The sequence below is a fragment of the Protomyctophum bolini genome, assembly GCF_963924005.1.
Source record: "Protomyctophum bolini genome assembly, chromosome: 15".
Lineage (NCBI taxonomy): Eukaryota > Metazoa > Chordata > Actinopteri > Myctophiformes > Myctophidae > Protomyctophum > Protomyctophum bolini.
The window spans coordinates 14,896,942-14,909,441 of record NC_137876.1 but is presented as its reverse complement, the minus strand read 5'-3'; the positions used below and the strand labels follow the sequence as shown (position 1 = coordinate 14,909,441).

The window sequence follows — 12,500 nt, the reverse complement described above, 5'->3', positions numbered from 1 at the left end:
TCCTTTGCAGAAAATACAGAGCAACCATAGGGTTTAAGTGGTTAAACATCTCTCTCTCTCTCTCTCTCTCTCTCTCTCCCACTAGGAGAGTCAACAACAGGAGAGCTTCAGTAGCAGCAGGGGGGGTCCTGCCCCAGGGGGGGGTCCTGCCCCAGGGAATTCTGGGAAGGCCAACCATGAAGACGGAGGAACGCCACAGGACCGCCCCTCCAGTCTGCCGGTGAGTGACTTCATCACGCACTCACGCACACACGCACGCCCCAGCTGCAGCCACAAATAAAACACCAGTGACAAAGCAAAAATACATAACAGAGGGAGACACAACATTACACAATTGCACACACAGTGTGGATAATCTGACCTCTCACAGTCACTGCTGTTTCAGAGCCTCGTTCAACATTTCAGTTGATGCTGGTACAATTGATTGTTTTTAAACCTAATGTACTTAAACTTTGTTTCTTTGTACCTTCTCCCAGAGGTCAGACAAAACAAACTCTCCATTTAAAACATGGGTAACGTCACTGACAATTTGCTGAGCCTGTTTTGGTGTAAATACACTGCAGAGGGGAGTTGCCTTACCCCTATGATCTTCCCTGCAGTCTGCACCAATCTGAACAATTTGGACCTCAGTTGCACTGACCGTCATGATTTAGAAGACATTTGGTAGAAGGTGGCCTCAGTCCTATTTTGTATAGCTATTGAAAAATAGCAGATCTACAAGCTCATACACGCTACTATTTTTGAAAAATAGTGAAAATGTAATGCAAAGCTTTGAATATACTGTATATTCTTTCAGGCGTATTCTTTCAGACTCAAATCCAAATCCAAACTCAAATCCAAATCCGGGCAATTACATATAATTTTGGGGGTCCTTGACATGAAAATGTTTGAGAACAACTGACATAGAAACATAAGGTTTTTCAGAAAACTGTCAGGATTTAGAATCCTCCTCAGGTCTAAATGGCCTAATGCTGCTCCATGCAGGTGTATATTGTTCCATGATGTGAGTGTATGTCAGTCCATGTTATCGTACCTTATCACATGTCCAGTCTGTGATGTTATTCCTACGCAGTGACAACGTCTCATGTGTCAGCTCAGCATCTCCTCTTGTGCTCCCTCTCATGGCCTCTGTCGGGTGGAAAACTCATATGTCCCCAAGATAAAAACCTGTCACTTCTCAGGATTCAAATGTGTCGCTTGGCGCTGTCCTCCTTGTGGATCTGCTATACTTTGGATGCTCTCTCTTGTGGTGTGATGATGAAGTAGGGCTGTCGATTTATGTGGAAGAAATACACATACAGTTTGAATAATATGGAGATGAGAGATTTCTATCCGACCGCAATGGTATTCTCTCTCTCTCTCTCTCTCTCTCTCTCTCTCTCTCTCTCTCTCTCTCTCTCTCTCTCTCTCTCTCTCTCTCTCTCTCTCTCTCTGAACTAGCAGCATGAAAGTATGTTCCCCCACTTGCTGCTCTAAATGAGGAATTGCCTTGATGTGTGTGTGTGGATGCAGAGTGGGAGACTCCAGCCCAACCCCTCCCCCCTCCCGTGTGTGTGTGTGTGTGTGTGTGTGTGTGTGTGACTCGTGCGTGCGTGCGTTCACATCCTATCCAAGGCCTTGCACAGATCCTAATCGGACATGTGGTTTGACGGGCGTTTGAGGAGAGCGCTCACATAGGGGTTTGTGTGTGGGTGCCGGAGAGAGAGAGAGAGACAGATCTATGCCGGCCACGCTTTTCCAGCAAGCTGCCACGGCAGAGATGTGCTTTTTTCTTCTATCTCTCTCTCGCCGGCGTTTGATGTCAGATCTGAAGCTGCTGTCATCTTTCTCTTTCTCTCTCTCTCTCTCTCTCTCTCTCTCTCTCTGTCAGGAGGAGGGGGGGGGTAGAGGGGGGGTGGGGGGTCATGTTGTTGTTCTGGGACGTCATGTCTGCTGTGTGATGAGACGAGGCGGGAGTTCGTTTTCCACGCTGAACCAAAGAATGGTACATTTCTATACGCACACACTGAGCACACACTGAACTGGCTGGACAGAGCACACTGGACTGCCACACACACACACACACACACACACACCGCACATCATCATCATCCCAAATCTGACCAATCAGCTGGTGGCAAACACACAATGAACAGACTCTCTAGTTTCGTGGTGTAGTGGCAAGATTTTCGTTGTTTGATTAAGCCCTAGATCTTGTGCCACCCCTTACCCCTTATTTAAATAGCCCATCTACAAGCTAACAACGTGTCGATGTAGATTGGCTAAGCGAACTATTTTTAAACGTTTTAAAATAGTAAAAAATTGCAAATAAGTTTAGGGATAAGGTGTAAAGGGTGGTGCAAGATGGAGCCCTATGCCTGCTCTCCTCTCCCCCATCGCACCATCACTAGAGACTGCAAACACGACTACAGAAAGCCTTGCTAATATACAATTTGCTTAAAGGGCCTTGCACAATGCAGGCGTCTTCTCAGAGCAGAAACGCAGGTCTCATTGAAAATGAACTATAGGCGCGATTTATCGCTCCCCGTTTGCAAGGCCCTTAAAGCACATTTACTTAGAGTACATAAGCACATTTTTGGAGTGTCTGTACTTTACTTTGTATACAGTAGTATGTCAATTATTCTACAGAAAGCCTCATTAGCCTCACAGTCTCTAGTCATGGCTGCGATGGGGGACAGGAGAGCAGGCTTAGTCAATCACGAAACTCTTGCCACTAGACCACTAGACCACGACCATTGAGCAGCTCTGCAAGCTGATAAAAACAGCCAATACAGTAACATACAGTTAATTTTGTCTGTTTTGTCTTGTTGCAGTGTACTGTACCCAAAGCGTGTCACAGCAGCCCATTGGTCAAGTTGGTCGTTTGGGGGCTCGCATTGCGGAAAAGAATAATTGTTTTACTTTTGCACATAGCGCTTCTTTGTGTCTGTGTAGCTTATTCGGTAGTAGAGCTCTCGCCTTTGGACCACACGAGGTAGTGGGTTCGATCCCGGGCACCGCCAACTCAGCGTACGAGTAGCACAGGTTGGGATGCGGTAAGTATTGGGAGCTTTCCACCTCAGCAATCCCGCGTTCTCGACTCATACCAACAATAAGCCTCTCCGAACTATACTTACTTACTAAACATATGGTTCCTTATGTCCCTGACTGAGTCGGGTAAGGCAGAAATCACACGGTTTGTAGACGTGCAGCGTGGCGGACTCCCAGTGTTTCTTCAGGTTCCCCAGCTAGCTAAGATGGCCGACGGTGGTTCAGTGTGTGTGTGTGTGGTCAAACTTCCGGTGTGTTCCCCTCCGTTCTCCACTGGAAGGTTGAGGAGCATCTTTCATCTCTCTCCCTCCCTCCCTCCCTCCCTATACCTCCTCCACCTCTCTCTCTCTCTCTCTCTCTCTCTCTCTCTCTCTCTCTCTCCTCCAGTCACTACATGTTACCCCTGCTCCTCAGCGCTCCCCTGACAGCCTGCCAAGCTGATCCCCATCCTCCTCCTCCTCCTCTTCCTCCACTGGGACGAGAGAGGATGGCCAGCCATGTGGAAAGACCAGAGAGAGAGAGAGAGAGAGGGAGGGAGAGAGAGAGAGAGAGAGAGAGAGTGCAGGAGGGCACAGACATGCAGAGAGAGAGAGAGAGAGAGAGAGAGAGAGGGGGCGTGAAGCGGTGATGTGAAACGTGGTTATCTTTCTGTCGCTTGTTCTGGGTGAAGGAAGTTGAATTCAGGCTACAGGATTCTGGTGGCATTGTGCTATTCACACTAACGTACACACACGCTTGCACACGCACGTGTACGCATGCACACACACACACACACACACACACACACACACACACACACACACACACACACACACACACACAGTCTTTCCAGTCCTCGTTTGCTCCCCCCTAGTCTATTTTCCGTCAAACAAAGGGAGAACTTGGGACATGTAGACTCTCTCTCTCCTTTTTCTCTTTATCTCTCTCTCTCTCTCTCTCTCTCTCTCTCTCCTCTTTGTCTGTCTGTCTGTCTGTCTGTCTGTCTGTCTGTCTGTCTGTCTGTCTGTCTGTCTGTCTGTCTGTCTGTCTCTCTCTCTCTCTCTCTCTCAGGGGACTCAGAGAGGAGGATAGTTCACATGGGGGTCTTGTCTAACTAAGCGTTTCCTGCATGGATGGACGGGGGTGTATCCGGGGTGGATTGGGGGTATCCAGTGGGGGGGGGGGGGGGGGGAGGTGTAGCGTGGAGGTGGTGGTGACCCTGGTTAGTGTTGTGGAGCGTCTCAAACTGTAATCCGTGTTTTGTCAGAGGACCACTCTACTGTGTTTCCTTCATTCATGGCTTGTGTGTGTAGGAGTTAGATGAGTTTGATTGTATGGATTCTGGCCACCCAAACTGTCCGCATAGTCAGACTGTATGATGTGACCCACAGGGAAGGGTCCAGACCCTGGTTGTGTCTGCACACCCGTGTGCACACACACACACACACACACACACACATACCTCTTGAAAAGAAAGAAAGGTCGTAAGGAGAGGACCTACTTTAATCGTGTCTACAACATTTTTAAAGATGTTTCAGAACAAGTGCTCGGACTGTCTTCTTGTTTGGTTTTGTTCTGTTGATCCTATAGCACCAATCTAATTATTTATATTTTTTTATGGGTTTTTTTGTGGCTTTCGCTTTCTTTTATTTATATTTTTAAGAGGGATAGAGAGAGAGTAGGCTGACAAGAAATGGGGAGAGAGATGGGGTGGGGGTGGTGACCTGCAGTAAAGGCCGTCGGGTGGGAACCCCTTTCGGTGTTAGCTATTGAAAAATAGCAGATCTACAAGCTCATAGCGCGCCACCGAGTGGCGCTCTACGAGCTTGTAGGTCTGCTATTTTTCTTTTATCGAAGAAGCACTGACATAGAAACGTAGCTTTTTCAGAAAACTGTCAGGATGTAGAAGACATTTTTAGAATCTGATCTCAGGTCAAATATTATCTCCAATGAGCACCTGGTTGATCTCTCTCTCTCTCCACATGTACAGTATGTCTGCTTGAGTCATGATGATATTACTGCATTTAACGATGCATGTTCTATCCTTGAACTGTACTATATTGATGCCTGAACCCTAGTGTCCTCATTCTGGGGGGGAGGGAGGGAGGGAGGGGGGGAAAACAACATTTCCGGCTATTTTCGGTGACGTGATTTAGTGTAGAAAGAAACAAGGAGGCCTTGTATAGACCATAGAGGAATAAAAGAATAGAGGCCGAACCGGAGCCATTCATTTCAGTGGAGGTTGCTCAGTGGCGTTTTGAAGCACCTGGAAGAACCGTCTACTTATACCGCATTTGGTAATACAGATACAGATAAGTGCAACCGAGCGCTCAATAATAATAATAATAAACTTTATTTATATAGCACCTTTCATACATAAATGTAGCTCAAAGTGCTTCACAGGGCAAAAATAGAATACAATAAAACATAAGTAGTTAAAATGATAAAATAATAGCAAAGAACAAAATTGAATATAAGAACATAAAATAAATAAAAACAAATAAAAACAAATAAAAACACCACATGCAGCAAATCAGTCAGGGCAGGGTAGGAACATGCATATTAAAACTCAATTAAAAGCAATGTTGTAGAAGTGGGTCTTGAGCTGAGCTTTAAAAATGTCTACAGAGGCTGCCTGACGAAGGTACAGTGGGAGCTTGTTCCATGCTGACGGCCCGTAGAAGCAAAAAGCTGCTTCCCCGTATTTTTTAGTTGCTATTGTGTGTTAAACCCCCAGCTGCACGGGGTTTCCTCCTCATCATTTCACACTCTAACCACTAAGGGCCGAGTGCTTCAACGCTGGAGAACGTCCCTGGGAGGGCTTGGTATAGACAGGAGTCAACCCCCCCCCCCACACACACACAATGCATTGCATTGAGCCTTTCAAAGTATATACTGTAGGTATTAGGTAACACGCCATTCTTCAATAGAATCCATGGACGTGGCACTACAAAGTGACAGCCGACACGTGCGTGCGTGACTGTGCTGCCAATCACTGCAGCTGAGCTGCATGGCTCCTCCAATGACGTGGGGGAGCCGTCAATCAATCACAATGTTGTCATGTTGTTGCTGTTGCACCTGTTGTCTCCTCCTTCTCTTCCTCACAGTTACTGCTCTGTTCCCTGTGTTGTTTTTGGCAGAAAATTTAGATTTTTTGTTTTAGTCATAAATTATAGTCTTTGGAGTGAAACTTAATTTAGTTTTAGTAACATTTTAGTCACCTGGAATGTTTTAGTCGACTAAGTTTCACGAGATTTAATCTACAGTTGATTTAGTCGACTAAAATGTATTTTGGCGGGCCGTGATGCCGTCGTAATGACGAAAACAACACTGTCTGTTGCGTCCTACATGGAACACCAAATGCATTCCTGACCTTGACCCATTCTGACCTGGAAAGTCTATACGTTATTATATACCTTTAAAACCCCGGGAAAGCATCCGTGTTAGGTTGCTATGTTTGTAGCAACATTCACTATTTTGTATTTTATGACACACACACGCACACACACACACGTGTGTGTGTGTGTGTGTGTGTGTGTGTGTGTGTGTGTGTGTGTGTGTGTGTGCGCGCGCCTGCATTCCTGATGCTGATGGAAACAGTGGGTCTCTTTCTCTTATCTATTTATTTCCACTCTGTCTCTCTTTTAACTGGAACTACTTGAAGAAAAAAACCCAGTGGAGAGCTGGACAGAAGGAACATATCACCCCTCTCTCTCACTCTCTTAACCTCTCTCTCTCTATCTCTCTCTCTAAACCTCTTTCTCTCTCACTCTCTTAACCTCTCTCTCTCTATCTCTCTCTCTAAACCTCTTTCTCTCTCTCTCTGGGCGCCACTGGTGCTGGACTGCTGTTTTCGTAACCAGGTTCATCCCTCTCCATTTCTCTTTTACTCTCCAATCATAAAGACTGTCCCACAGGGTCTCTCTCTCTCTGTGTGTGTGTGTGTGTGTGTGTGTGTGTGTGTGTGTGTGTGTGTGTGTGTGTGTGTGTGTGTGTGTGTGTGTGTGTGTACACACTAAGAGAGGGCCACTGTACTCTCCGCTGTGCTGTGCGGTGCCGCGCTGTCTCCCCAAATCCTACTAGGTTGCAAGAAACATTTTAAAGATATGTGGTAATAGGGTGGTCTAGGCTAGGGCAGTGGTTCACCCTGACAAGCACTTGGAATTGTAGGAGTTGAGGCATTACATTTGGTTTGATTCGGTTATTTTTGACAGTTTGACCAGTTTCCATAGTATAGTTTGTTGATTACTTTTGATGCAGCCTTGGTCTTGTTTTCATTTATTTATCTTAATATTTAGTTTATCATTTGAGTTATTCAAAAGGTCTTAAAAGTCCTTAAATTGATACTTTAGAAATGTGCGGAAACCCTGTATTGTCCATTGTTTTACTGTAAATCATACAGTACAGTACAGCAACGGCACAATGTTTGGGGTGTTCGTCTCCAGGCATCGACGAGTCTTGCGTTTTCAAGACGTTGCATTTTATTTCCTGGCTTCAAAAGGAAGCTACAAACAGCTCGAAGCAAATCCAAAAATAGAAGCTATTATTTGAAACCAGAAGTGATGTTGTAGTCGGTGGATGAAGACATGATGATGCCAGGTGTGCATCATCATCATCATCATTATCATCATCACTGGCACCCCATGCTGCAGATCATTGCTACTTCCTGTGCTTCACTCTTTTAAGTCGTGAGAGGAACAAAGAATAACCGCCTCTGGTGGTTCCACGCTCGCTGATACATGTTCCTACCTCTGAGGATCAAAACTGTGTGTGTGTGTGTGTGTGTGTGTGTGTGTGTGTGTGTGCTGTGCATGCGTGCGTGTGCGCATGTCTGTGTGTAAATCATTCATGAGTGCCAAATGAAAACAAGCGGAAAACTAGCTTGTCTACATTTTAGATGAAGCCCAGCGCCTGACTCGCTGTGTCATGATTATCCAGGGCAGAGGTGAGAACACGGATACATACGTGTGTGTGTGTGTGTGTGTGTGTGTGTGTGTGTGTGTGTAGCCAGATGATCACGGAGGGCTGGCTAGGGGGAGTGGTCTCACCAGCTGTGGCCTGTCTTGTCTTGTGTGTTTATGTCCTCTATGTCTGTTTTTTGTGTTTTTCTGTCTGTCAAATAGTTTTGTAGGTTCTAGTTTTTAACTCTATGCACTTTGATGTTGTAACACTGCAATTTCCCCCCGGGGATTAATAAAGTATATCTCATCTCATCTCATCATCTCATGACCTAACGCCAGGAGAAACGCTGAGGAATGACAGACAGACAGACTTTGATGTTTTTAAAACATCCCATCTAATTCTACACAACAGGTCAAAAAACAGAATTATATATTCAAACACAACCTTAATTCTCTCTCTCTCTCTCTCTCTCACACACACACAGTCACACACAGTCTCACACACACACACACACACACACACACACACTTGTTTTACTGTATAGCTCACAGAGGCACAGACAGCGTTGTGTTTGAGCTGCTAATACTCCACTGAGTCCTGGAATATTCATGTGTTATTGTTCTGCGCGCAAGAAGGAGGACAGATGAGAGGAACGTTTCAGAGCACAGGCGAGAGAGAGAGAGAGAGCACAGGCCCCCTGACGGAGAGAGAGAGACATATAGGCCCCCTGACGGAGAGAGAGACATATAGAGGGAGAGAGAGAGAGAGCACAGGCCCCCTGACGGAGAGAGAGAGACATATAGAGGGAGAGAGAGAGAGAGAGAGCACAGGCCCCCTGATGGAGAGATAGAGACATATAGGCCCCCTGACGGAGGGAGAGAGAGACATATAGAGGGAGAGAGAGAGAGAGTTCTACAACCACAATGCAGTCCTTCAGTTTGTTGTTTCTTTCATCCATTATTTTCCTGTAAGTAATCGCAGATTCAAGACCATTGTTTATCGAGAGAGAGAGAGAGAGAGAGAGAGATAGAGGATGGATGGATGGATGGATACACTTGCTTGGAGGTGTAGAGGTGTAGAGACTGAGAGAGAGAGAGAGACATTGATGGATGGATGGATACACTTGCTTGGAGGTGTAGAGGAAGGTATAGCTAAGGATGGATGATTGGAGGGAAGATGGAGGGAGGGAGAGGGGGTGGGAGGGAGGGAGGAGGGAGGGGGGAGAGGGAGGGAGAGAGGAGGGAGCGGGGGAGGGAGGGAGAGAGGAGGGAGGGAGGGAGGGAGGGGGGAGAGAGGAGGGAGCGGGGGAGGGAGGGAGAGAGGAGGGAGGCGAGGTATGAAAATAACGTTCCATTAATGCAGAGGCCGTCTCTCTCCGTCTGAGAGACAATCTACATCTCCCCACAGTCTGTTATGCATTTTTCATGACCGCTGAGCGGGAATTAGCGACGGATTGCTGCTGCTAAATCGCTTCTTCTTGGTCTGGGCAGCGAGGGAGGGAGGGAGGGAGGGATGCATGGGAGTTGAACATAATATATAGGAGGAGGAGGAGGAGAGGGGAGGTTGCAGAAAACAAAAGCTGCTTTGATGAGGATGGAGAGGAGGACAGTCCCGGGGGCGGTGGTGAGGCCTCCTCCTTGCAGCTCTTTAGGTGCTTGTTTGTCCATCTGCCCCCTGGCTCTCTACCCATCTGCCCCCTGGCTCTCTACCCATCTGCCCCCTGGCTCTCTACCCATCTGCCCCCTGGCTCTCTACCCATCTGCCCCCTGGCTCTCTACCCATCTGCCCCCTGGCTCTCTACCCATCTGCCCCCTGGCTCTCTACCCATCTGCCCCCTGGCTCTCTACCCATCTGCCCCCTGGCTCTCTACCCATCTGCCCTGCACCATAGGAGGATACGTGGGGAGGGGCTGCATCGGGACCACCCGGGGGTCCTCGGGGGTTGTGGGAGTATGTTTTCAAATGGAACTCCAACTCTGAGGTTTCCAGAGATAAAGATCGTGTCAAACTGCTGGTCCTAAAAGGGTTGTGAACCAGGAGAGAGGAAAGGATGAGAGGAGAGAGGAAAGGATGAGAGGAGAGAGGAAAGGATGAGAGGAGAGAGGAGATACACGGTAAGGGAAAAGAGTGAAATGTTACAGTGTGTGTGTGTGTGTGTGTGTGTGTGTGTGTGTGTGTGTGTGTGTGTGTGTGTGTGTGTGTGTGTTTTTGCTGACTCGGGGTGGTTGCCATGGTGAAGGCCGAGTAGAGGAGGAGGAGGAGGAAGGATTATGACACAGAGCAGGAAGAGGAGATGACAGGAGGATGAGTCAAAATGATGTTCAACTGCAGCCGTTCTACTGACTCACCTGTCATCCTCTGCTTCCTGTCGGATTGGATCGTGTGCGTGTGCATGCTTAAGGCCTATTCATAGTCTGGATTTCCGGTGGTGAGGTGACCACCGGAGCTGAAATAACGTGGAGCGGTGGTGAGTAAAAACAGAGAGAAGGGCTGGGGAGAGCGGCTCAGTGACGTCATGTTGTAGTTGCGGTGGTCACCTCAGTGACGTCATGTTGTAGTTGCGGTGGTCACCTCACCACCCATAAATCAGACTGTGAATAATGCTTTACTATAATAATAATAATAATAATAATAAAACTTTATTTGTATAGCACCTTTCATGACATGAAATGCAGCTCAAAGTGCTTTACAGAGAAATGGAGGATAAAAGAAAAGCAAGGCAACAACATTAAAAACAAGCAGTAATGCAATACAGTGAGGACATGAATAACAAAAATTAAAAAATAAAAGATCAATTAAAAGCAATGTTGTAGAAGTGGGTCTTGAGCTGAGCTTTAAAAATGTCTACAGAGGCTGCCTGACGAAGGTACAGTGGGAGCTTGTTCCATGCCGACGGCCCGTAGAAGCAGGGGCAGGTGGTGGCTCAGGGGTAGAGTGCCTGGATGGGAACCGCAAGGTTGCCAGTTCGAACCCGGGCTCCCCCAGAGTTACTGTCGAAGTGTCCTTGAGCAAGACACTGAACCCCTAATTGCTCCCGATGTGCTAGTTGGTGCCTTGCATGGTTTCCGCTTCCATCGGTGTGTGAATGGGTGAATGTAATGCACAATCTATGTAAAGCGCCTTGGATAAAGGCGCTATATAAATGCACCATTTACCATTTACCATTTAGAAGCAAAAAGCTGCTTCCCCGTATTTTTTAGTTGCCATTTTTTTTGGCAAAGCGAGCAGGCCGGCAGTGGAAGACCTTAGGGGCAGTTTGGGACATATTTAGGCAGGCAGTCATGTAGGTAGGAAGGTGCGAGACCATTGAGAGCTTTATAGACAAGTAAAATCAATCCTAAAAACAACCGGAAGCCAGTGCAGTGATGCCAAAACTGGAGTAATATGTTCTCTCATCTTAGTTCTAGTTAAAACTCTGGCTGCTGCATTTTGGACAAGTTGTAGTCTGTCAGTTGTTTTCTTAGGCAGTCCTGAAAAAAGTGCATTGCAGTAGTCAAGCCGAGAAAAAACAAAGGCGTGTATTAGCGTTTTTGCATCGTCCAAGGACAAATAGGCTCTGATTCGTGCAATATTTCTAAGGTGAAAAAAGGCAAACTATACTCATGTTGTAGTTGCGGTGGTCACCTCACCACCCATAAATCAGACTATGAATAATGCTTTACTATTACTACTCGTGAGTCGTGAGGGCCAAATGTCTCCAAAAGTAAAAATTGCCATCCTAGAATCTTGATGTCCACACAAGCATAGTGAAAATGAGTGTGTGTGCGTGTTCCATGCATCACATACAAAACTAAATTGCTGATGAAAGAAACTATGTCAGATAGCAAGACACGATAAATTAAAAAAGGCAGCAGTGGAATGTATTCATGATATAGTACATACAGTGACACTGACATGATGACAGTCATATAAACATACACTGATACCACCTGTGTGAGGGCCTGTGTCGCCAACGCTAACATAATGACAGTCATATAAACATACACTGATACCACCTGTGTGAGGGCCTGTGTCGTCAATACTGATATGATGTCAGGCTCGTTCACCAGCCTGATGGCTGACGGGTTTAAACATGCACAGTTTTCAACCCTTTTTCATATCGAGGTCCATTGTTTATTGAGCATTTGAGCCACGGACCACCATTTGATGAGATTTTAGCCTCTCTTTAGAGAATATTTGGTACCACAGGAGATATGACAGGCAAACGTTGATCAAAGTAACAATTCTTCTACAATACATTCTCTAATTGTGTACACCTCTTGTAAATTAAGTAATGCAGATTTTGAACAATTATTTAACTCTTGAGAGCGTAAAATGGTTTCATCAAGGGGTCCATTTGGTTTAATTTTTACGCTCTCAAGAGTTAAAGATCTCCATTTTGGGGTCTGTTTGGTTACCACCAGCTCTCCATCATTTATCTGCAGACCCCCTTAACCCCCTTGAGGACTACTAGTTGTCCCCAGACCACTGGTTGAGAACCTAGTGGTCTAGTGGAATTGCTTTTAGTGCTTGCCTTGCCTTACCTTGCCTTGCCTTAGCTGTGGCTGTGTGAAGAGACAGAGGCTGTGATGGTGAGTGTCCTTGATGTTC

The 12,500-nt window shown here is 46.5% G+C and overlaps 1 protein-coding gene across 3 annotated transcripts in view; it reads left to right on the top strand.

Moving 5' to 3' along the window:
• LOC308329979 (AT-rich interactive domain-containing protein 1B-like) overlaps window positions 1–12,500 on the top strand; it is a 223,424-nt gene that overhangs the window by 82,340 nt on the left and 128,584 nt on the right. For all 3 annotated transcript variants that reach the window (XM_080784560.1, XM_080784559.1, XM_080784561.1), the window contains exon 4: window positions 86–220. In XM_080784560.1, the coding sequence (XP_080640686.1) occupies window positions 86–220 (135 nt within the window). The remainder of the gene's footprint in view (window positions 1–85; window positions 221–12,500) is intronic.